Source organism: Miscanthus floridulus, chromosome 6 (assembly GCF_019320115.1).
Source record: "Miscanthus floridulus cultivar M001 chromosome 6, ASM1932011v1, whole genome shotgun sequence".
NCBI classification, from domain to species: Eukaryota; Viridiplantae; Streptophyta; class Magnoliopsida; order Poales; family Poaceae; genus Miscanthus; species Miscanthus floridulus.
The window spans coordinates 133828673-133852833 of record NC_089585.1 but is presented as its reverse complement, the minus strand read 5'-3'; the positions used below and the strand labels follow the sequence as shown (position 1 = coordinate 133852833).

Genomic DNA, 24161 nt, shown 5'->3' with positions numbered 1-24161 from the left:
TTCTTTGCATTATTGTAACATTGGGGTGAATATATTGTAGGCCCATCTGGAACAAGAGAGGAGGATACGGGAGCAGATGCAGACGAAGATGGAGAGGGTGGAGGCCGAGCAGCGGAGGATGACGGAGATTCTTCAGTACATGCAAAGTCTTAGCGCCGCTACGGGTGTAGTTCCGCCACCTTCGCCATTCGCTCCACCTCCACCTCTAACTCCTCACTATTCTACTCCTGTGAGTATAAATGTTTTAGTTTGTATGTTCATGCTTATGATCAAATCTAGTGGAGTATGAAAGTTTTATTCATGTATGGTATATATTTATCTTATCTCACACACGCAATCTCTTCTTCTTTGTGCAGAATCAATCGGCGGCATCGAACGATCCTCATGCTTTAGCGAATCCTTCACCAAATCAGTGATAATACTTGTGGTTGTTAATGGTACTTCTATTTGCAATTGTGGTTGACGATGATGGAGAACTTGGATTGCTTATGAACTTATTTGTGATATATTGTGAGATATGTGACGTTTATGATATATATGTGACATTTGTGATATATATGTGGTGTTGGTGATATATATGTGCTGTTGATGATATATATGTGATGTTGGTGATGTTTGTTATATATATCTTCTGTTTGTTTGGATGTGATGTAAAAAACAAATAAAAAAAGTTGTTTTCAGTCAATTTATCGAGTGCAATGGCCATAACACTCGACAAAGTGACTACCTGAGAACACCTGGGAACATGCTTTGCCGAGTGCAATGGCCATTGCACTCGGCAAACATCACAGATTTGCCGAGTGCCACGGGCCAGGCACTCGGCAAAGGTGGCCTATTTGTCGAGTGTCTTGTCGGCGGCACTCGGCAAAGTGGCCACCTTTGCCGAGTGTCTAAGTCAACGGCGCTCGGCAAAGCGGGTACCTTTGCCAAGTGCTTGACCTTGACACTCGGCAAAGCCGCCGTCACGGTCATTTTTCTTTGCTGAGTGTCGGATTGGCACTCGACAAAGTCTTTGCTGAGTGCTCGATAAAATGCACTCGATAAAGAAGTCGCCTCCGGTAGTGCACGTACGTGTGCTGCTGCAGCCTGCAGACGACGACCATGCACGACGATGACGCAGCCTGCAGAGCTCGCGCGTCACGTCGCATGCGATTGCGTTGCTCTACGCGCGCCGCTGTGGCGCTCTCTAGCTAGCAATTGCCAATTGGAAATTATCAGCAAGGCTGCCAAGGCAGGCGCACAGCAGCCGGCCAGCCGGCCGGCACGATGGATTCTTGACACGCACTACCACAAAATGGAATACCCTTGAGGGTCATCAATTTCCTTGCGAGGCGAGATTGAGCCCTCAAGGAATATGTATTACCTTGGCGATGGCTAAAACCCCCAAGGAAATGTATATTTCTTGAGTGTTATTTCACGCATTCAAGAAAAGTATGCATTTGCTTGAGTGTATTTGGAAGCACTCAAAGAAGCACTGATTTCCTTGAGTGTCAGCCGTCAAGAAATTTTTTTCCCTTTGCCGCGCATCGAAGGCGCCAAACTTCCCGCGCTAGATTTTGGCCTGTAAACAAAAGCCCAACACTGGCCTTTTAACCATCCACACGCCGAGTGCCCAGCCGAGCAACCCTATCTAGTTGCCCCTCCCCGTCTGCCTCCCAAATCGAGTCTCCTACGGCGGCTCCTGCCCGGGCGGGCGGCGGTTCCTGAGCGGTCGGTGGCCGGGCGACGTCTCCAGCGCGGGCGGACAGCGGCTCCTACACGGCGGGCGGTGTCTCCTGCGCGGTCAGCAGCGGCTCCTGCGGCGGGTCCTGCTCAAGCGGTCGGTGGCCAGTGGCGGATCTACAGGTACCCTGCAATCCACCCATGTGTATAGTATAGAGGAACTCATCTAGTCTGTCGTGGGCATGAAACGACCGGCGCCTGCACATTCACCTGCATGCGGCCGACCTGATGCCGGCAGCTGAGCTCCGAGCCTCCGATGATGGCCTGGACAGGCCGCCCACCAGCTACTTCTAGACGTGGTACAGTCGGCGCAACTCATTGATCTGTTGCGCAGAAGAATGGCAGCTAGATTCCTGAATTCAGGTGTCTTGCGTTCGAGTGGTGTGGTTCCTGCTGCCTGAAGGTCTCTTCGGGTCTGACAATGGCCATCTTCATCAGCTCCATGTCGCAGTGACCGGCAAGCTTCTCCATCTGCACCATCCTCTGTCCTTCTCCTTTAGATCTTGACTACCGGTCCTTGCTATCAGTTGAGATCAAAGTATCCTGCAACCAGAATTAGTTAGCATTTAGTCTGTATGCTAGTATTATTTTAACATAGTACTCATATAGTTATTCTTTTATCTTTTTATTTCTGCTTGTGATAGATTTTAGTTAGCATTTAGTTTGCATACGTTTCTTTTCATCCTGTTTATATTTTTTTCTTTACATCGCACATTCATATATGTTTGACATGTGTTTACAGTTTACATTTATCTTTTTTAGGGTATACAATTTAATTGTAGTTCATGCAATTTTACAACTTAATCTTTAACTAGCAAACATGCCCGTGCGTTGTAACGGGAAGAAAAAAAGGTTGGGCCATATGTGGGCGGTTACAATTTACATTGTAGTTCATGCAATTTTACAGCTTAATCTTTAAATTGAATAATTCCCATATTTTTATTGCTTATATATCAAATTGAGTCATAAATTTTACAATTATATTCTGAGTTGATAAATGATTTTTTACCAAAATGTATGTGAAAATTTTGGCGTGGCATACCCTTTGATAAAATCCTAGATCCGAGGGCTGCCAGGCTGCGCAGCACATACCGCCCTCCGGCTTGACGGCGCCTTCAAGTTTATTCTTTTAGTTGCTATAGGTTCCTTCTTTTTTATCTGATTTGATAGTAGGACCTGAAACCTACAGATTCCAAGGTCAGTCCTAGCGATGGACACATTGTATTGTTTTGATTTCAGTTTTGGTTCAAAAGTAGTTGCATTGCTGGATTCCTCTATAAATCTCTAGGTTCCATGAAGCAAATAAGAATGATATGCAAGTGATGTATTGATATGTAAGACCATCTCCTCAGATCCATTGCATATGTTTTGTAGTTCTCTGTATCAAACCTTGTACAATCTGTAATGAAAATGAAGCTAATAAAAATGATTCACAAGTGATCTGTTGGTATGTAGGATGATGTTTTTAGATGCGATGCATATGTTTGGTAGTTCTGCATCTCAGACCTTACACTGTATTGTCCCTTTTTTCCCCTTCTGATGTGATTTTCTGGAAGACACTCTTCTAACATTTGGCCCAATTTTGGATAAGCCTCTAGGATCAAAGGAAGTTGCTAAAGGGAATTTGACACCTGAGACCAAGAAGCCTGTATCTGCAGATAGCATCAAGGTTGAAATTAGTGCCAGCAAGCTTAAGATGGAAGCTAGCCTGTGGCTGTAGGAGTTAGAGCACCACTGCTGCCAACCGAGAACGTCACGAGTAAGTAGGTAGCTGAAACATCTTATATTGTTATCGCAAGTATTGCATCTTACTTCTATAGGTGATCTTTAAAGAAACCCAGTCTGCCAATATTCTCCTTCTAATCTACACTGGGCTGGCTTTGAAAATAAGCAAATAATACCAGCAGGTATTTTTAATATATAGGCTGGTGATGGCATGTTAAACAAGTACACTAGTAGTAGAATGCATGCAGTGCATTGATGAGGAAGTGTTTTTTTTTTAGTGCATATCTTGTGTAGTGATCTGAAAAAGGTTCTTTTTATGGTAGCAACAGTCTATATATTTAGGATTGGTAGTTGTGAACTAAAATATTTATGGTAGCAACTGGACATTTTGCTATTTCTGTGGTTAACATCCATAGCTAAATAGATTGTTGTGCCTTTTTTCAGGTTTGATCTGAGTAGCTTGTGCCTTTTGCTTGGCTGGTAAGCTCCATTCATTGCCCATGTGAATGGTGACTGTCATTCATTTATAGCTTTCTCCTGTGTAAGAATCTGATTGTCTCTAGCAACTTTTTAGGTATGAATTGAGGATCTATGGAGGCAACGATCTGTGAATCGTGTAACAGTACGGTAACAGTAGCAGCATCGACCGGTTTCAAGCAACAAAGCAGTAAGTATCATTAATTGTGCATTTGATTCAGATGGCATTTGTGTGTTAGACTTTAAGTCGGATGTATCTGTTTGTAAGCTGCATGCTTCGCTATATCTTTTTTGGCCATTAACTACAATGCCTCTATTGGTTGATTCCTGTGCCAATTTGTTCTAAAACTAAAATATATCATCTTGTTCATATTCTCTCATGAACAGATTTAGAGTCATGGTAGATCGTGAATGGATGTATAGTGGTTGGTCACGTGGGAAGGCCCCCTCTAATGAGTGGATTGAAAACACAAACAACCTTTTAGACCGTGCATTCTCCATGGTTAGCCTGGTTGAAAATGACACCATTAAGTGCCCATGTGCCTTGTGTAGAAACTATGTTAGGCATAAAAGGTTCGATGTAGAGATGCACTTGTGTAAACATGGGTTTAGGGAAGATTACAGAGCATGGACAGCACATGGAGAGACTAATGTAGAAGTTGGAAGTGATGAGAGTTTCAAAGAATGTGATCGCATGAATGATATGTTAGCTGACCTATTAGCTGATGGTCATCCATTGACCAATGATGAGGTGCCTACAGCCTCAGCTCGAGCTTTTTATAAGATGGTTGATAGTGCCAATGAACCAGCCTTTGATAATTCAACACACTCTGCTCTGTCTGCTACAGCACGTTTGTTAGCTTTGAAATCACAGTACAATATGTCAATTGCACACTTTGAAGCAAATTTAGAGTTAATCCATGAATTTTTGCCCTCAGACGGTAAGATTCCCAAAGACTTCTACCAATCAAAGAAATTATTGGAGGGCCTAGGCATGCCATATCAGAAAATTGATGTGTGTTATAATAACTGCATGCTTTACTATAAGGACAATATAAGTAAAGAGAAGTGTGATGTTTGCGGTACCTCGCGCTATGAGGAAGGGCATGATAGAGTCCCAAGTAAAGTATTGCAGTACCTTCCCATCAAAGATAGGCTACAAAGATTATATGCACATGAAACAACCGCAAAGTTGATGCAGTCTCACAAGCGGTCCGCATCAAATAGAAATGCCGCCTTGTTGTGGCTATAGATGGGGAAGCATGGCAACAGTTTGATGAAGACTTTCCTAATTTTGCTTCTGATCCTAGAAATGCCGCCTTGTTGTGGCTATAGATGGCTTTACACCCTTCAGTATAAATGCAGCTCCTTATTCTTGCTGGCCAGTTTTTGTGACTCCATTGAATCTTCCTCCCGGCATTATCATGAAGTCAGAGTACATATTCCTTGCCCTTGTAGTCCCAGGTCCTGAACATCCTGGAAAGAAACTTAACATACTTATGCAACCTTTAGTTGATGAACTACTGAACTTATGGGAAGGGGTTGAAACTTGGGATGCCTCACTCAAGCAAAACTTTAAAATGCAGGCAGCTTATTTGTGGTCAATCCATGATTTTCCTGCTTATGGTAACTTTTCTGGATGGAGCACCCATGGTAGGCTTCCATGCCCAGTATGCTTGTGTGACACTAAAGCATTCCAACTCCGTAATGGTCGCAAGGCATGCTGGTTTGATTGCCATAGGCGCTTCTTACCTATAGATCATGTATTCGGATCTGATGCTAATGGATTTAGAAAGGGCACAGTCATGCATGATGAGCCTCCAAGGCACTTAACAGGGGAGGAAATCTTAGCCCAAATGAACACGTTGGTGGATGACACACAAAACTATGGCAAATTGCACAATTGGACCCATATTAGTTGTTTTTGGCAACTTCCATACTTCCGTAAGTTATTGCTGCGCCACAACATTGACTTAATGCATAATGAAAAGAACTTAGGGGAAGCTATATGGAATACATGCTTTGACATATCAGATAGGACTAAAGATAATGCTAAGGCTCGACAAGATGTAGCTGAAATTTGCCACCGTCCCTCACAGCATTTGAGGCTAAAGTCAAATGGCCAGTGGGACAGGCCTCGGGCCCGATTTTGCATTGACAGGAATGACAAACCAACAATCCTTCAATGGTTCCAAGAACTCAAGTTTCCAGATGGCTATGCAGCCAACATTAGAAGAGGGGTCAACTTGACTTCAAGGAAGATTTTGGGTCTAAAGAGCCACGATTACCACATCTTCATGGAACGCTTGCTCCCTGTTGCTTTTTAAGGGTTCCTTCCAGAAAGTGTATGGTTGTGTTTGGCTGAGCTTAGCTTTTTCTATAGGCAGCTTTGTGCCAAAGAATTGAACAAGGACAACATTCGCTCACTAGAACAAGTAGTAGTTCTTTGCAAAATGGAGAAGATATTTCCACCAAGTTTCTTCAATCCAATGCAGCACCTAATTATTCATCTTCCTAAGGCTCGGCTAGGAGGTCCTGTCCAAGCCCGTTGGAACTATCCATTTGAGAGGTAACAGCGAAACAGAAAAATATATAGGGCTTTCTTTTATAATTCTTTCCTCAGTTCTGTTTCTTTCCTATAGGAAAATCCAACAACTTAAGAAGAAGGTTTGGAATAAGGCCCGTGTTGAGGGTTGCATCATCGAGACTGAATTAGTCGAGGAGGCCACAAATTTCCTCTCACTTTATTTCAAGTCCCATGTCCGATCAGTTAGAAATAAAGCTGCTCGATATGATGATGGAGCTTCTACATATCATAGTTCATGCAACCTCGAACACTTTCAATACCCTGGCCGGTGTACTAGCCCTCGTGGTGTTCGTTCGCTCACAACAGAAGAGTATGAGGCTGCTTTCCTATATGTTTTGATGAACATGCCTGAGATGGACGAACACTTCAAGTAATACACGCACACTTATTTTGCAAACTATAATTCATTTTTGTATATTTTTGTGGCTGTACGCTTACTTGTTGTATTTCCCTAGTAAATTTGAGAAGGCAGAGTGGAAGGGCTGGAGAAGACCAACACCTGAACAACTTAGGGAGTTAAGGTTGAAGGGGTGGAAGGGTATGCGAGGAGAACGTGGGCCTAATTTCTTTGAGTGGTTCAAAGAAGTAATCCTACTAAGCCTTTTCAAATTAAGTAATATACCAATCTATCTATAAATAAAACCGATATATTAACCTACTACTAATTTGCAGTGCATGCAAACAACTGGTGTTGATGCTGCCTTGTGCCAAATATCTTATGGTTTTCGTAGTAGGGTAACCAGTTATGGGGCTATGATGTCAATGGCTATAGGTTTCGATCAAAAGAGCATGAGAGAGCTAAATCAGGCTTAGCTACGGTTAATAGTGGTGTTTGTGTGTCTTGTGTTGATGACAACAACAATGAGACAGAATATTATGGTGTCATCAAGGACATAATAAAAATAAAATGGGAAGGAAGCTTGCCACTAGAGATGGTTTTATTTGATTGTGATTGGTTTTATCCAACACCAAGTGGAACTAAGCGTTCAGAAAATTTAGGGCTGGTGGAAGTTAAACATGCTGCAGTTTTCAAACCCTTTGTAATGGCAAGTTAAACAAGTTTATTATCTACCTTATGCCTGTATGAAAAAGACTAGATCTAGCTGAATGGTTGAAAGGTCCTAATGGCTAGAAGGGGGGTGAATAGCCTATTAAGAATTTCTACAACAATACTTAGCAAACCGGTTAGACAAATATGAGGCGAAGCGAGTGTTGCGCTAGCCTACTAAAAATGCAAGCCACCTACCACAATTCTAGTTTATATAGTCTCTATCCACACAATGGCTATGTCACTACACTAAGTTAGTGTGCTCTCAAAGGCTAACTAAAAAGTCACATTAACTAAACTAACAAGCTCTCACGACTAGCTACACTAAAGAACTTGACAACTAGTTTGCGGTAATGTAAAGAGAGAGTGAGCAAGATGGTTATACCGCCGAGTCGAGGAATGAACCAATCAATCACAAGAATGAATATCAATGAATATCAATCACCTCGGAATCAAATGATGGCACAATGATTTTTTACTGAGGTTCACTTGCTTGCCGGCAAGCTAGTCCTCGTTCTTGGAGGTTCACACGTTAATTGACATCACACGCCAAACCCTCAATAGGGTGCCGCACAACCAACACAAGATGAGGATCACACAAGTCACGAGCAATTTACTAGAGTACCTTTTGGCTCTTCCTCGGGGAAAGGTCAAGAACCCCTCACAATCACCACGATCGGAGCCAGAGACAATCACCAACCTCCGCTCGACGATCCTCGTTGCTCCAAGCCGTCTAGGTGGCGGCAACCACCAAGAGTAATAAGAGAATCCCGCAGCGAAACATGAACACCAAGTGCCTCTAGATGCAAACACTCAAGCAATGCACCTTGGATTCACTCTCAATCTCACAAAGATGATGAATCAATGATGGAGATAAGTGGGAGGGCTTTAGCTAAGCTCACAAGGTTGCTATGTCAATACAAATGGCCAAGAGAGTGAGCTAGAGCCGACAATAGGGCTTAAATAGAGAGCCCCCACGAATAGAGCCGTTGGCTCTCTGTTCATTGAGAAATCGGGGCGACAGGACGCACCGGTCGAATTGACCGGACGCAGGACCCCAGCGTCCGGTCCTCAGATTTTTGCCATGTGTCCCCTGCTTCAAATGTTGATCGCCCGACCTCAACGGTCATCAGTACACTTAAGTTGTGACCGGACGCACTACAATGTAGGACCGGACGCACAGTTGCCTAGCATCCGGTCACTTCTAGTAAGGTTTCCTAGTCGCGACCGGATGCGCTGTTAGAAACGACCGGATGCGGGAGACGCAGTGTCTGGTCGAATCCAGAGAGCTCCCACAGCCGCTCTGGGCCGACCGGACGCGTCCGGTTACTCCGGACCGGACTCACCCAGCGTCCGGTCAATACACAGACCAAACCCCTCGAGTGCCACATCATTAGCACCGGACTTGCCAGAGTAGCGTCCGGTCGGTTTTATTAGCCAGCATCCTGTGCAACTCAGAGAGAGTCTAGAGAGCTCTCTGAGCGACCGGACATGTCCGGTCACACATGACCGGACTCGCTCAGAGTCCGGTCAGTCTCTGCTGACTGACCGATGCCTAGGTTTAGCCACCGGACGCGTTCGGTCCTACGAGGACAGTGTCCGGTGCATTATGTGAAACCCTGTCTTTTCTGTACAGGGCATCGGTGGCACTCCGCCGGTGAAGTTTCGAACCCTTGCTCCTAAGTGCTAAACACAATGTGTATCACTTTTGTGCATGTGTGTTAGCATATTTTCACAAACATTTTCAAGGGTATTAGCACTCCACTAGATCCTAAATGCATATGCAATGAGTTAGAGCATCTAGTGCCACTTTGATAATCGTATTTCGATACGAGTTTTACCTCTCTTAATAGTACGGCTATCGAACTTAAATGTAATCATACTCGCTAAGTGTTTTGATCACCGAAACGAAATGACTCCTACCACTTATACCTTTGCCTTGAGCCTTTTGTTTTTCTCTTTCTTCTTTTCAAGTCCAAGCACTTGATTATCACCATGGCATCACCATCATCATGTCATGATCTTCATTTGCTCCACCACTTGGAATGTGCCACCTATCTCATAATCACTTTGATAAACTAGGTTAGCACTTAGGGTTTTATCAATTCACCAAAACCAAACTAGAGCTTTCAATGGTGGGTTGTATATCAAGTTAGTCCACGTGGCTATATTCCTCTATATGGCATCAGTGATGACTCCAGTGCTTCTAGGCCATCACAAGTATAAGAATTCTCATTTTTTTCAAGAGGGATTGGATGGCACATTTGTGATTGATGTGAACATTGAGCTAGATAATGATGTTTCAGATGAGATAACTGATCCTAAGGACTTGGAGTTTCTGTCTAAATTGAATACTGAAGCTGAAGATATGGATGATAATACATATGAAGATGATGAAGAGGATCAAGATGACGATGACTATGATCTAACTGACCATCCAGATTATGATCCAAATGATTATTGACTATTTTTAAATTGTACATGTACTCTGTATTCACTTAACAACTAGTGTCTTATGGAACTAATCAAGATTTGTCACACCCTAAAATTTCTGATATTACTTTTATTTGTAGCCATATGTGTGATTTGACTTCCTGGGCTCACATATGGTGTGTATCTGGTTTTGTCCTTTAAAACCAGGTGCTACAAGATTTATGTTGAAGTACCTGTTATATGTGTTGTTTCTTGTCCTTGTTATGTGCAGAAAGTGTGATATATACATATGTTGTTGCATGATTATGGATATGTTTTTCCTTGACACATGTGCAATTTACTAATTATTTTCCTTATAAAACAGGAGATGCATGGGCTTTGACACAAAAGTCTTTCGAGTAAGCAGGCTGCACCAAAGGGTGGAGGCACCCAAACAGGTTGTAGTGTTGATGGTGTGAGGTCTAGTAAACCTAACACTAGAAGGACCAGAGCTGAAGCTAGTAACCCCGAAAAGAGCAGTGCTGCTGGTGGTCACTTTGCAAGTACTGGTGATGGTGAGCAGTTTAGAATTAACACTAGAAGGACTAGAGCTCAAGGTAGTAACACCAAAAGGAGCAGTGCTGCTTGTGGTCAGTTTGCAAGCAATGGTGAGGGTGAGAAGTCTAGTAACCTCATAAGGAGCAGTGCTGCTGGTGGCCAATTAGCATGTAGTCCTGATGGTGGTGACTCTACAAGGAGCAATGCTGCGGGTGTCAGCTCCAAAGTGGTTGGGACTGAGGGTGCTAACTTAGAAAGGACCAGTTTGAATGGTCTTAACACTCAAACAGTTGGAGATGATTCTGGTAACTCACAAAGGATCAGTTCTAATGGTCTTAACTCTCAAATGGTTGGAGATGTTTCTGGTAATTCACGAAGGAGCAATGCTAATGGTCTTAACTCTAAAATGGTTGGTAACTCACAAAGGAGCAATGCTAATGGTCTTAACTCTCAATGGTTGGAGATGTTTCTAGTAACTCACAAAGGAGCAATGCTAATGGTCTTAACTCTCAAATGGCTGGAGTTGAAGGTGGTAACTCACAAGTGAACTTTGATAACTCACAACTGAATATTGGTTCCAACCAGTCCTCTCAGGATCCTTCAAAAAGAGGGAGAGCGAAAATGTGCAGAACCAAGTACAAAATACCTCCACGTAGTGGTAGAGTTCAGCTGGAACCTAACCTATAGGATCACTGGTAAGTATATAATATCAATTGTGATTAACATTGTAGTTCTTTTCATTCTGCTACATATTTTTTTTGTATATGAAGCTGAATAATTGATTTGTTGACTTGTTTACAACAGCCAATTCAAATATGTTGATTATAATCCTAAATGTTGCAAGTACCCCTCACAGTTAGGAACTATTCTCAAGCGAGAGTACCCAGGTATCGTCAGAATATATGATGAGAAAGGCACAATTGTGAAAGTAAAACCAGCATTTTCATGGAATGATTATTATTGGAAAAAAAAATAAAGGAATCTGCTGTGCGACAAGAGTGAAGCAGGAGTTCTGGGTATTACACTAACTTATTCAGATTATTCTTTAAATCTTTTTTTCTCCGTTTCTTATTTCTTCAGTCCAGTGCATTGCATCCTGATTGCATAATTCTAAAAGGATTGAATATTTACTCGGCAAGATTAAAGAATTTGCAGTCAGTAATTTATTTGACTTGTCTTGCATACGCAGAGTACGTTTACATCTCATCCACGGCATAGGGCACGTGCTGCAAAAAATCTAGAGAACTATCTAGTCAAGAGAGTAACTAATATGATGTACCAAGTCCATTTGGAGGCTGTCAAGAAATGGTGTCATAGAAATAACGAAGACTGCGATGATACTCGAGCCCGCACCATTGAACTAACAGAAGAACAGTACTTGACTTGTCGGGTGGAGTGGTGCAACAGGGCAGTTTGGGCCTTGCTTGCCAAATACTGGACTTCTGATGAGTACAAGGAAAAGAGACGCAGAGGCCAACAATCGCGCATGAGTTGTGATGATCCAGCTCAAAATAGAGGAGGTTCAAGAAATTTTGCATAGACACAACAGTTCTTGGTATGACAAATGCTTGTGTCTTGATTATTTTAGTTAGGAACCGTTGAAAAAACCTGCAGCTTATAATTCTTGTGCAGCTTATAATTCTGCAGCTAGCTTATTTTAGTTGTGACAAATGCTTGTGTTTTGACTATTTTAGTTAGGAACCGTTGAAATCTGTAGCTTATAATTCTTGTGCAACTTATAATTCTGCAGCTTATAATCTGTAGCTTACAATGTCTGCTTGCTGCTTATAACTGACGCATGCATAATTTGTGGTTTTAATCTTACAGGAATTTAAATCTGTCCGTCCGCAGAGTGGGATAAACACATTTGCTGCAATGAAATCTGGAGTTAAAAAAGTGGATAGCACTGGAAAGAGTGCTACAATTCCTAGCTAGAAAGCACAAAAAAGATTGGTATGCTCTGCACAACACGCTTTTATTTGTTCTGTAAACTGAATTGAGGCATCCTTTGATATATTTTCCTGTTTCTATGTTAGGATGAGTACATGGCATTAGCTCCAGATGCAAATTCACAAGAACTGGACGGAAGAGCATTGTACACTATAGGACGTGGCATGAAGCATGGCCGCGTTCCAATAGGTGATGGTGTTGTGGATAAGGCAATTGTTCTAGCACATTCCAAATCTGTATCTGTTAGGCCACCAGATCTTGATCATTATGAAAGTGTGCTACAAGAAAATGCACAATTGAAAACGAATAATGACATACTCGCTGAGGAAAATAGAATCCATCGCGAGCTATTCAAGGTAATAATTTTTTCATTGTATCTGCAATTACTGTGTCCTAAGCATACAATTTCATTTGGATACTTTCAATTGCAGAGTGTGTTTGATCGGATAGGTGTAGAACCACCTGCTGAACTGCTTCAACGTCTACAAGACCTTGATGCCTGTCATCATCAGGTTACATTATTTATTGAATTTGTTTGTGCAATTCATATTCTTTATTTCGATCACAATTCATCTAGAGAATTAATATTGTTTCGTGGCCGAATGCCAATACGAGTTGCAGCAGTGAACAAGTGGATTCTTGTTGATTAACAATGCCATTTTTAGGTTTTATGTTCATGGTAAGGTAGTGAAGAAAAGCTTTGATTGGCAGATGCCTATTTTTTAGGGTTCTCATCTACTAGGTTGTTTTAATAATATAGCAAAACAACCCTCAGTTATTTGATACTTTATAGTAGGCTCTTAGAGATTGAAGACCAAACTTTTATGTTCCATAATTGTACAAAAATATTTCAATATTGCCTTTTGCAGGCTACTGGGTCACATGGAGGCTCTCATTCTGTTGATGAAAGGCGCAGCAATGACAACGCTGATGACGAAGACGACGATGATGACTACAGCTACCATGAAAGCGATGATGATGACTGTAGCTACCATCAAGGCAACATCATGTCTAGTACTCCAATGAAGACGATGATGATGACCACATTGAGGACAATGATGACGATGGCTGTCTTGAAGATGGTGATGATAGTAGCTCCTCCCAAAGCCAATGGGATGTGGACTTTCTTTTGGGTTTATGCATGCAGACAAACTAATTCCAACAACTCCAAGTGACTGCACAATGGTATGTGGACTTTCTTTTGGGTTTACCGAGCAGTGACTATGCATGCAGACAAACTAATTCCAACAACTCCAAGTGACTGCACAATGGGATGTGGACTTTCTTTTGGGTTTATTGATTGGTAGGAACTAAGATGATATTAGGCTGATCTTTTGCTAAGTGCAATATTGCCTTATGAACTGTGTGCAGTATTTGCCTTCTGCTATCCTGCTGACATGTAGGATGATACACTATTGCTATCTATCTAAGTCTTATATTTGCAAAATGGACATGTAATGAACCAATGGATATTGGATGTGTTATCTAATCTAGCACTGGTTTAGTTTAATTGTGGCATCTATCTTGATATTTGTTTTGGTCTACATTTATAATGAATGATCAATATTTTCTTGGCCAGTTAAGCCCCTGTGCCATGCATTACCTCGAGGGTTAGCTGCCAAGGAAACACATTATTCCTTGGGGATTGAAACCTATTTCCTTGAGGGTGTGAGCCCTCAGATAAAGCTATTGTTTTGACGGTTTATTTGTGTTACCTTGACGGTGCTAACTCTCAAGAAAATATATATCCTTGGGGGCTCAACAAATACCTTGGCGGTAACAAACCATCAAGAAAATATATATCCTTAGGGGCCAGCTATATTCCTTTGGGGTCGTCAATCCTCAAGAAAACGCATATCCTTGAGTGTTGTTACTTTTCCTTGGAGGTGTTAAAAATTTGACCGCTTAAGTATTTCCTTGCGGTTGAACCCTTAAGAAAATGATTTGTCACGTCCGGCACTCAAGGAAATAGCTATTTCCCTGTCTCTCTACCCTTGGCGGCCATTTCTTGAGTGCTAGCCGTCAGTATTGATTTCCTTGGTGGTTTTAGGGCTTTCCTTAGGGTTTTCGGCCCTCAAGGATATTCAGGTCTGTGGTAGTGACGGGTGCTCATAAAGCCGACATAAATTATAACCGCACACGCAATTCCAATTCGTTGCAACAGCCACGAACGGAGCAGCTCCCGCGCGAGCACCCAGCAAGTACATACATATATACGCTCAAGAAAATTCAATGGAACGTCCTCATGCTGTATGTATAGTTCAATAATGGCTTTTGCTGCGTAAATTTTACAATGTTAACGCTAAACGACAATTGGTCACTTGTCGTTTAGCCACATTTAGGCTAAATAGCCACTTAAACGGATAAAATGAACGTTGAAATAGGATAAACTGTCAGTTAAACAGAAACAGTGTACTGTAGCGTTTAAATAGTGTGTAAATGGGCTAAACGAGCATTATTAGCCAATAGTAGTTGCAAAAAAGAAAAACTGCACCTCTCTCGGTCTCAGACATCATATGCATGCATTGCCCCTGTTCACAGCTTATCAGTTAGAATCTACAGTATTTTTCTCTCACAACGAAACAGCTTCAACCGGCTTATCAGCGGACTTATGTATCAGCCGAACAGGCCCAGCACTTAAACTTTTTCCCGTATACATAGCATGGCGCTCCATCAAATCCTTTGACAGGCGTTGGATCCCGATCAAAAAAAAAAAAGCTAGTCTACCTCTTTTCTAATGTCTATCACGGCCGCCGCCGCAAACTTGCCTCGCGTCTTCCTCTTTCTTTGCATTCGATCATTGCCCCCTTTGCATTGGACCCGCTACGGCGCTACCACAACGCAATGCTGCCATGCACCTCAGTGTTATGCTAAGTCGTCGTTGCCTCGTTGACCAAGACACCAACACCAGTGTCATCTTGGCTTGATCCATGATCCATCCATCTCAGCCTGGCTCATCGTCGGTACTTCTCCGCTTGAGTGAATCCATCCATCCATGGGCCCTACCCACTGTTGATTTGACTCGGGCCCACCTGAGTGAATGCATGATGGGCTGGGCTTTCTCATAGGCAAGTAAGCCTACTGTATTGGGCTGCAAGCGCTAGCTAGCCCAGGCCTACCTATCCTTTCCAGCGCACACACGACATGGGTTCCATCATGTACGTCCATATCTCATCGGTCGGCTCATATCAGCCCGCAGCACACTGCCAGCCCACTCGCCGCAAAAGCAGCTCCCCAAACCCTATACCCCGCCTCCTCTCCTCCCCGATTGCCGGCTCCCTTCCCCTTCCCCTTCCCCTTCCCTGTCGACGGCGAGGACTCCCCGTCGCGCTCCCTCGCTCAGGCCTCGCGGGGCGATCAGAGGCGCAGGGAGACCCGAGCGCTCCGACGAGCCCAGCGGCGGCTCGGAGATTAAGCAGGGGAGGAGCCGGCCCGGGCGGCGGGGTCCAAAATGAGCGACGACGTGATATGGCACTGCATCCGCCACAACCACTGCAGCTTCATGGCCAAGTAAGTGGCCTTGTTTTTCCTCCCTGCTCTCGTCTCGGTTTCTTGTGTGGCTGTTTCCGATGTGGAGTCTCATCTGACGGCGGCGGCCCCGTGGGTTGGGTTGTGCAGGATCACGACAGGGATATTCTGCCGCAATCCCTACAACGCGACGGGAATCTGCAACCGGAGCTCCTGCCCGCTTGCCAACAGTCGCTATGCTACCATCCGGGATCATGATGGTGATCACTGCAATGCAATGCTTCCCCTTTTTGTGTTAATTAATAATGATGTACTACATGGATAGAGCCGCAAAACATGTTCCTTAGGGCACCACCAATGGAGGATAACACTCTTAGTAGTTCTAGTATGTAGTTCTAGTACAAATAAAGTGATCCACATAGGCTAGGAAATGTTGAGACTACTATTCACACAATGCAAACTATCACTGCTTGTGGTTTGCACAAAAACTTTTTCCGTTCATCATGCCTCACCGGGGGTGTTTGGATCCAGGGACTATAGTTTAGGAGGTGTCACATTAGGTATTCGGATACTAATTAGAAGGACTAAACATGAGCCTAATTAGGCTTAATAGATTCATCTCATAAATTAATCTCAATCTGTGTAATTAGTTTTGTAATTAGTCTACGTTTAATACTCCAAATTAGTGTCCAAACATCCGATGTGACAGGGATCCCTCTTCTTTTTTTAGCATGGACCGCCTTCTCTCTCCCCAAGCATATGTAGCTTCTCCAAGCCACTATGACAAGTGTAGAGCACCTACTTTTTTTTATCCGATCCTACATGACCCTTGGGGCTACAAGTGAAAAAGCAGCGTTGGGGAAGGCCTTAGCTCCTTGCCTCCGAGGTCACCCAACACTCAACTCAGTATGGCATGGCAACTAGCAAGCCAATCAAATTCAAAGCCTCTTTAGTTTTACCAAACCAATCAAATTTGGATGCTGCACTTTCCCTTCTATTATTAGATTGAAAAAAAACATTAAGTTAGCTTTGTAGCTGTTCTTTCTGGAGACGAGATGAATGATCTTTTTTGTGGAATTAGTTAGTTGTGACTTTGGTTGTGATTAATCACAATTAAGAAGACTGCTTTGTGGAGTCAAGAATATTAGAGTACTGCTTTATAACTGTAAGTCTGTAAGTTTGCCTTTTCTTTCTGTGAGAACAAATTATGCTGGGATGTGGTGCTATTTGGATGAAATTACACAGAAACCATGATGAGTTGCAACATAAGTTTTGTCCAATGGTGCAGATTTTAATCTTGTGGTTAACAGATCTGCCAGTTCCTTATGCACCTTTATTTTTCGTGCTATGGACTATTAATTTTGAGGGGAGCATATGCTTATTGGTCACCAAAATCTTTTTTTCTGATGTTATCACATTATGTTTCCTCCTAAAATGGCTGTGCAGGTGTTTTCTATCTGTACATGAAAACTGCTGAAAGAGCTCACCTGCCAAACAAATTATGGGAGAGAGTCAAACTGCCGAAGAATTACGAGAAAGCAATGGATGTCATAAACAAGCATCTTGTATGCATCTCTAGCTAACGTACACTGTCACTCCTTAAAATTATAGTATTTGGTCTAATTTCTTGGATTTTTTGTCATGAAGGAATTTTGGCCTAAGTTACTTGTGCACAAGATCAAACAACGGCTGACAAAAATGACTCAGTATCGTATAAGAATGAGGAAACTTCAACTGAAAGTGAGGTAGGCACTTCTATTTTAAATACTATAGGATGTAGTATAGTTTTTTTAAAATATTTGTCTATTTTAAATATTCAGTAGCATATAGTTTAAGGATAACATATAATAATTAATTCATGATTCTGTTCAGTTGGTATCACCGTGTTCTATATATTGATTTACTAAAAAATGATAAACAAGAAGGTAGATCCATATGTACATTTTGAATCAATTTCTTTTAACTTAGGAGAGCCTCTGAATTTCAGGCTGGAAACAATATTCGTTTAATACATTCAAAAAAACAATATTCATTTAAGCATAGCAAAGAAAAATATTCCAATGTGAAAGTAGTTAATTTGTAGCTCACGAATTTATATTGCAGATCATGAAGGAGAGGACTATTGCATGAGAAATGCCTTGTGCATAGTTTGTACAATCCTTTTGAAACAATAGTAATAACCTACATTAGGATTTTGTGTTTGGTTTTCCAGATTTTAGGTTTCTGTGATTGTTTGAATGTTAAAATCTCTATTCTGTTTTGGATTCCCATCCTATGCAATAGTGTAGGCTGCATCAACCAAATTTTGTGTTACGGTCTTGTTTGGTTAAATGAAGATTAGACCAAATCCTTTATGATTGGCAGGGAGTTTAGTGTCCTTATATCAGCCAAATGATTGAACCTAGTTCATGCCTATCAAAACTAACACTAAGTGTAATTATTGGAATTCTGAATTAAGATGGGTAAGAATGGGAAATGCCAGTAATTTAGAATATTAAAATGGCTGTCTTGAGGTGTATTCGGTTCCGATCCTTGCTCTGCTTTTAGATAGATTGTTCTTTGCTCTGATGTGCAGTTTGTCTGTAGCTAAGTATCATCAGGAAATGAGTATATTGTGATGTGTTTTTAACTTCCGTGTAACATGATAAGTTGTTTGACATATGCCTTCCATTCTTTTAGGGAGAAGGTCATGACAATGCCCAGGAAGCAAACACAGCGTGATCTCCGGAGATTGGATAAAGCTGAAAGGGCTGCTCAATTAGAAAGGGTTATTTTCTTATATAGTTTCTCTTTTATCATTTTCTCTGTCCATTGTGACACAGTAACATATACTTGTTACCATGCAGAATCTTGAAAATGAATTGAAGGAGCGCCTGACTAAAGGTGTTTATGATGGACATCTATAATGTTCCCTTCAAAGAGTTTGGTGTTGTTCTTGATATGGAAAAAGGTGAAGTGGCTCCTGTAGAAGAGGAGGAAGAAGTAAGCATTGTACTTAGTACCTGCAGGCACGGTTTGTTTCTATGTTCTTTGTGTTCACCAGCTTTGACATGTGTTCACTTGATAAAACAGGAAGGCGAGATGGAATATGTCGAAGGTGATGATATGGAAGAGATGGATGACATGGAGATGGAAGACTTTGAAGGCCTCAGTGATGGTAAAGATGTTTGCTGAAACTTTCCATGTCATGTCTTATGGACCTTGAATACTTCATTATAAACTGTCTTGGGCTCTTAGTCTGCTAGTATGTGCAAGGTGCAGCACTTGCATGTAAAGGATTATAGTGTTAGACTGTTACTGTAGTCTTCTTTTTTTTTAAATGTAAATTGGATGCAGGAGGCACAGATGAAGATGATGTTTTGGATGATCCAGTATCAAAGAAACCCAATGGATCCTCTTCTAATTCGAAGCAAAATGCTGGGAAAAGGTCTAGGAAGGTTATGACTGAGGTAAATATTGCAAGATACCAATTTAATCTCAGTATTTTCTTAGTTTTTCTCTTGCCTCTCTGATACATGTAGTTGCCCCTATAGTTATCTACTCTGCCCAAATGCCCATCAGGCCATCACAAAATTCGATTGTTTACTTAGCAGTCGTCACATATCTATGTTAGTAGTAAAATGAGTTGCTTGTAGGATACTGCCCAATATTCTTGATCGCAACACTGTTCAAAACTTCATGGATGGAATCATCTGTGATGAAATTTGTTGAAAGCATGCTTTCGTTATTGAATCGCCTTTGTTTGAGGAACGAAGTCAATGTTGTCAAAGTTGGTTTGGATTAGCTGAGTTCTTGGTTAGTTATAATTCTTTTGTTGTCCATCTGTGCCAGGTGGAACAAGACGAAGAGATAAATACGAGGCAGAGGCAAAGAATGTGAAATCTGCAAACTTAACTCCAGTTCTATGCTGTTAGATGCCGGTAGCCACTTTTGTTGTATGTTAGATCATTTTACTTGCATTCACACTGTAACGCGGAGAATTCACCTATGGTCCTTGTTGAGAAGTTGGCAATTAACTTTGGTCGTGGTTTACATGGCTATATGTTATCAGAAAAAAACGGATTCTAGCTTAGTTGAGGATGTGGGAGACCATCTAGTTCTCGAGGCGAATTTAGGTATCATTTTTTTAGCGAGAATTTAGGTATCTATTTTGTACTGTTAACTCATAGATTGGTCAAGTTTTGTTTTTGTTACGAAGAAAGCCAGAGGCCTGCGTTTACTAATACATCGGTATCGAAGCAAGCTGGTGCAAAATATCTGGATTTTGAGGCAGTCTTTTGTACTCCCAAGGTTTGGAAGACTTGAAGATTGGGCTTATGCTGACTGTTGTACCCGCGAGATATATTATAGCAATATAAAACCAATAAAAGCGTTGCCATCCCGGATGGGTAGCCCAAGTTATTCGTTGCTAGCTGCTATGCTGCCTTGCTAGGTTGCAAATTAGTGGTAAACTTGCGTTTGGTTCATGAGCCGGCTTACCTCGTAGTCTGTGCAGGCAAGGTCTTGCCTTGCTCCTGTGGGAGAGCCAAATTGGCTTGCCCGCCCGGGCAAGGCAAGGCTTGCTTGGCAGGCGAGGCAAGGCTTGCTGGAAACAAGCAGCCCCTCCATCTCTGTTCCCATGCTATAATTACTCACAAGCACGGATTGTATCACGGTGCCAACACTAGCTACAACAAAATCACATCCCACTTTCTCGGTTTCTAATGCTGAGCTACGGTGGCAATACCAGCTATAACAAAATCACGTCCCACTTTCTCGATTTCTAATGTTGAACTACATTACACTTTCTCAATCTCTAATGTGGAGCTACCTTATATTAGGGCCTATAGCACACATGGACGCTGTTTAATGGGTTCTCAAGTACGTATGCATCTGATGTATTGGATAGGGTTTTTTTTGGGGTTTGAATGGGTTGAACTCATGGATTAGTGTTCGGTTTTCTATAAATTGTATAGATACATGTGTCTATTGGTTTGGAATGAGTTTAGTAGGGATGCAAGCTGGGTTGTCTGGAAATTCATAAATAGACTTAATTTTTGCGGGTAATACAGTACTAGATGTTGTAGCCAGTATGTTGATTCATCATGTGATCCATGTGTTCAAAGAAAGCTGCTTATTGGCGCAATGCAGTTTCTGATTACATTAAATCATTTACAACAAATTTCATTCAATTTGGCTAAAAAAATTAGGTGTGAACATAAGATTTAAGTTTTAGGTCTAACTATCTAGTAAACAAACATGTTAGGGTTTACACTATTTCACAACATATTTAAGAGCCCAATGTTTCCAATGTAAACTTGGAAAGTTGGTGAAGCACTAGAACCACACAACAGTGGTTGGCGAAATATTGAAGGGTTGCACCCATAGCACTGTTGTATGTCTAATTATGCTTCAAAAGAATGGGGCTATTATATGTAGCCCTAGGCCATACGAGACTGTAATTGATTTGTAAAAAGAAAGGACCTTCTATATGCAACATAGGGCCATAAGAGACTAGAAGGTGATCCATCTCTCAATGCGTCGGCAATGCTCCCCTCCATCCCTATGGCCCACAAGCTCCGTCCTTCGTGTTCCTCATCTTCTATAAGCTTTCCCTGCTTATGTCGCCCTGCTTTGCCTGCATTCACTGCCTTAGGATAGGGCACCATTATATCACCAACCACCGGTCCAAGGGCCTCCCTTTAAACCTATAGAGAATAACTCAAACCTAATAACTCTGAACCCTAACCCTAAATGATGACAACAATAAGGCGATAGGAGGGCCCACTGGCGGCAAAACAAGAGGGGTATGTGAAAAAAAAACAATTTGATTTGCATATGCGACATATAACATCTATCTAAAAAGAACAAGGCAACAAATAAACTTAAACCTAACCGACTTCAATACAACACGTCAACTAGTGGTGAAGATATATATGGCAACTCATCTTCCTCACTCTGTCTTCTTCCTCTTTCTTCTCTTCTCCTTCATCATCTGCCTTTTCTCCTTTCTCTTGTTCGTTCATCCCTAGAAGTTACATGTGAGGATAGGGGTGAGGAGGCTTGAGCCCCCATCCCATTGTTGGATTCACTATGTCTTGCCTGCCTTGAAATTCTAAGGCAGCAAGTCAAGTTCCTTGTACGTGGTTGATGGCCAATGCACTTATGGTGTACCCAATCCCAAGTTCCCAAAGAAACACCCACCTTATGGTAACATAAGGAGCAATAGGTGGGTGCTAGGTGAAGGGGGCAACTATTTGGGAGATACAATAACGAGAAGATGACAACTGACTTGCTTGAGATGCGACAGTGATCGACTAACGAACTCACAACTACAAAAGCATGGAAAGGTCATCAATGAGTCAATGTGAGTGCAAAGTGGATGGTAGGATTATGTGAAACATCACTTGCAGCAATGAGGCATTGAGGAACAAGTCATCTCATTAAGGAGGCAAGTCGGGGCTCTTATTATGCTCAAGTCACTCGACCAAGATCTGATTTATTATACCTCTCACAAAATACTCTACTAAAGGTAACATAGAGAGGTAGTGAGTATTGAAAGAAACTCATACCATTCCCTTGTTATGCATGGTCCTGGAAAGAAAAATGAGCATTCACGTTTACCTCTCACAAAAACCAGTTTTGGAAGGAATGGGTGATATTCATTATTGTCCCACTAGAATCGGTCCAAGTTAAGGCTATCAACATGTATTTAATCAGAATCTATTGTGTGATACCAACTACAAACAATAACAAATATGGAGAATAGTGGTTGCATGACAAACATGGTTCTTGCACTAGAGTTCGAGCCCACCAATCAAATGGCATCACTATCAAAAAATATAACTTGCCATCATAAGAGAACCAATGCCATTTAGGGCAAAAACATTACCAAGTTCAATTGGTGGCTCATGTGTGACAATCCCCTACCTCGATGCAAAAAAAATTGTGGTTAGCATGACGACAACATATAAATTCCTACTTTGTACTGCTATAGTCATCCATGTCATCTAACAACAAGTCAGTAGTTGATTGTAAGGTTATGATATCACACTTATAAGATCATGAAGCTAGCCGAGCATGATATCCTTTGCCATTCGTATCATTGACAACATTAAGGACTCAATGAAGTTGTGAGATAGTAAATTAAAGGTAGCAAGGAGCTCAATGCCATCTCGGTAGAATGGTAGGGATTTCATTATGATATGAGGACATTGTCTAGTTGTACAACATTAGAAAGTTCTCACTATGGGATCTGCAATGGGCATCACAAGGTTTACGAAGAGGACTTAACTGCAACACAAGCACAAATTAGATCATTAAAGAACACTACTCTCTACTATCCAAAGATATAATTGGACTAGGCATGCTGATGGCGAAGCATGTCAACTTGCTCTTGTTAGCACCTACACTAGCGGTGATGCTCACAACAGGCGTGATGCACACAAATGGGTGGCCATCACCGGTTACATCAAGCATAGATACGTCGGGTGTAAAGTTAGCTATGCTGAGACACCTACTTCATCATATGAACCCTCACGATACAATTGCAACACGCATTAGCCGATTAATCGAGATGGTATCACTAAAAACGACTAGTTATCTAAGGTGCACATTATGCTCCAACAAGAGTTAAAAGGAACATGCATTTATACTAAGAATGTCAACATGAAACAAATGTACTAACGTTATCAAACAGGTTTGAGCTAAATACCATATATTATAGTGGGAGCATACATGATCCCACATATTATGTTGGGTGGCCCAGAATATGTAAAGGCACTATGAAAATTATGAACGGTTTACTTTCCCAAATGCTAGTGGCATTAAACTCACAAAAAAAAACAAAGAAAGCATGTAGCTTGGTTCACAAATCCATATGGTGTGGCATGGTTATAATGTAGTGGTTTTGAGTTAATACAATATATGCCATAATGTGGCACACTATATAAAAAATCAAACATAATATGACCCACTAGGTAATACATTTTTTTTAACGACAGAGATTCTAGAAAACCAATTATACTACTCAAAGATTGAAATGCATTGTGGGTCTTTAAACTCTTCCTACATTCTTATATGGGTTTATGAACTTCCAAAATGATCGTATGGATCGTTTAACTTTTCAACATGAAAGATGTATGTGTAAAATAGATGAAAATGTGTTCTTTATATCCCGATAGAACAAGACTGCGGGTTGATTTTTGAGAATTTAGAGGTTATTTATGCAAAACA

At 41.6% G+C, this 24161-nt stretch overlaps 1 protein-coding gene, 1 long non-coding RNA gene and 2 pseudogenes across 7 annotated transcripts; all 4 read left to right on the top strand.

The window, feature by feature from the left end:
- Nucleotides 1–1620: 1620 nt before the first annotated feature.
- On the top strand, nt 1621–11211 carry LOC136457031 (uncharacterized). 6 transcript variants are annotated; one of them, XR_010759634.1, is made up of 6 exons: nt 1621–1845; nt 1961–2179; nt 3314–3481; nt 3892–3927; nt 4022–4114; nt 10357–11211. It is a non-coding gene; the product is annotated as an uncharacterized lncRNA (long non-coding RNA). The 6 variants fall into 6 exon arrangements; XR_010759633.1 differs by lacking the exon at nt 1961–2179 and having other exon boundaries at nt 3321–3481; XR_010759629.1 differs by lacking the exon at nt 1961–2179.
- On the top strand, nt 4322–7363 carry LOC136459720 (uncharacterized; annotated as a pseudogene).
- Nucleotides 11212–11307: 96 nt separating the features above from the next.
- Nucleotides 11308–14018, top strand: LOC136457030 (uncharacterized). Its single transcript, XM_066457071.1, has 6 exons — nt 11308–11545; nt 11719–12084; nt 12357–12482; nt 12566–12835; nt 12911–12991; nt 13349–14018. Exons 4-6 carry the CDS (start codon nt 12575–12577, stop codon nt 13652–13654), a joined length of 648 nt encoding a protein of 215 aa, XP_066313168.1. The 5' UTR covers nt 11308–11545; nt 11719–12084; nt 12357–12482; nt 12566–12574; the 3' UTR covers nt 13655–14018.
- A 1672-nt stretch (nt 14019–15690) lies between these two features.
- On the top strand, nt 15691–20019 carry LOC136459718 (uncharacterized; annotated as a pseudogene).
- Nucleotides 20020–24161: the final 4142 nt, after the last annotated feature.

What these genes read in the sequence shown, in the direction of transcription:
- LOC136457030 (XM_066457071.1), top strand. Translation starts at nt 12,575, where the DNA reads ATGGCATTAGCTCCAGATGCAAATTCACAAGAACTGGACGGAAGAGCA. An exon ending in TCCATCGCGAGCTATTCAAG is followed by an intron (nt 12,836 to 12,910) that starts GTAATAATTTTT and finishes TTTCAATTGCAG; the next exon opens with AGTGTGTTTGATCGGATAGG. An exon ending in TTGATGCCTGTCATCATCAG is followed by an intron (nt 12,992 to 13,348) that starts GTTACATTATTT and finishes TGCCTTTTGCAG; the next exon opens with GCTACTGGGTCACATGGAGG.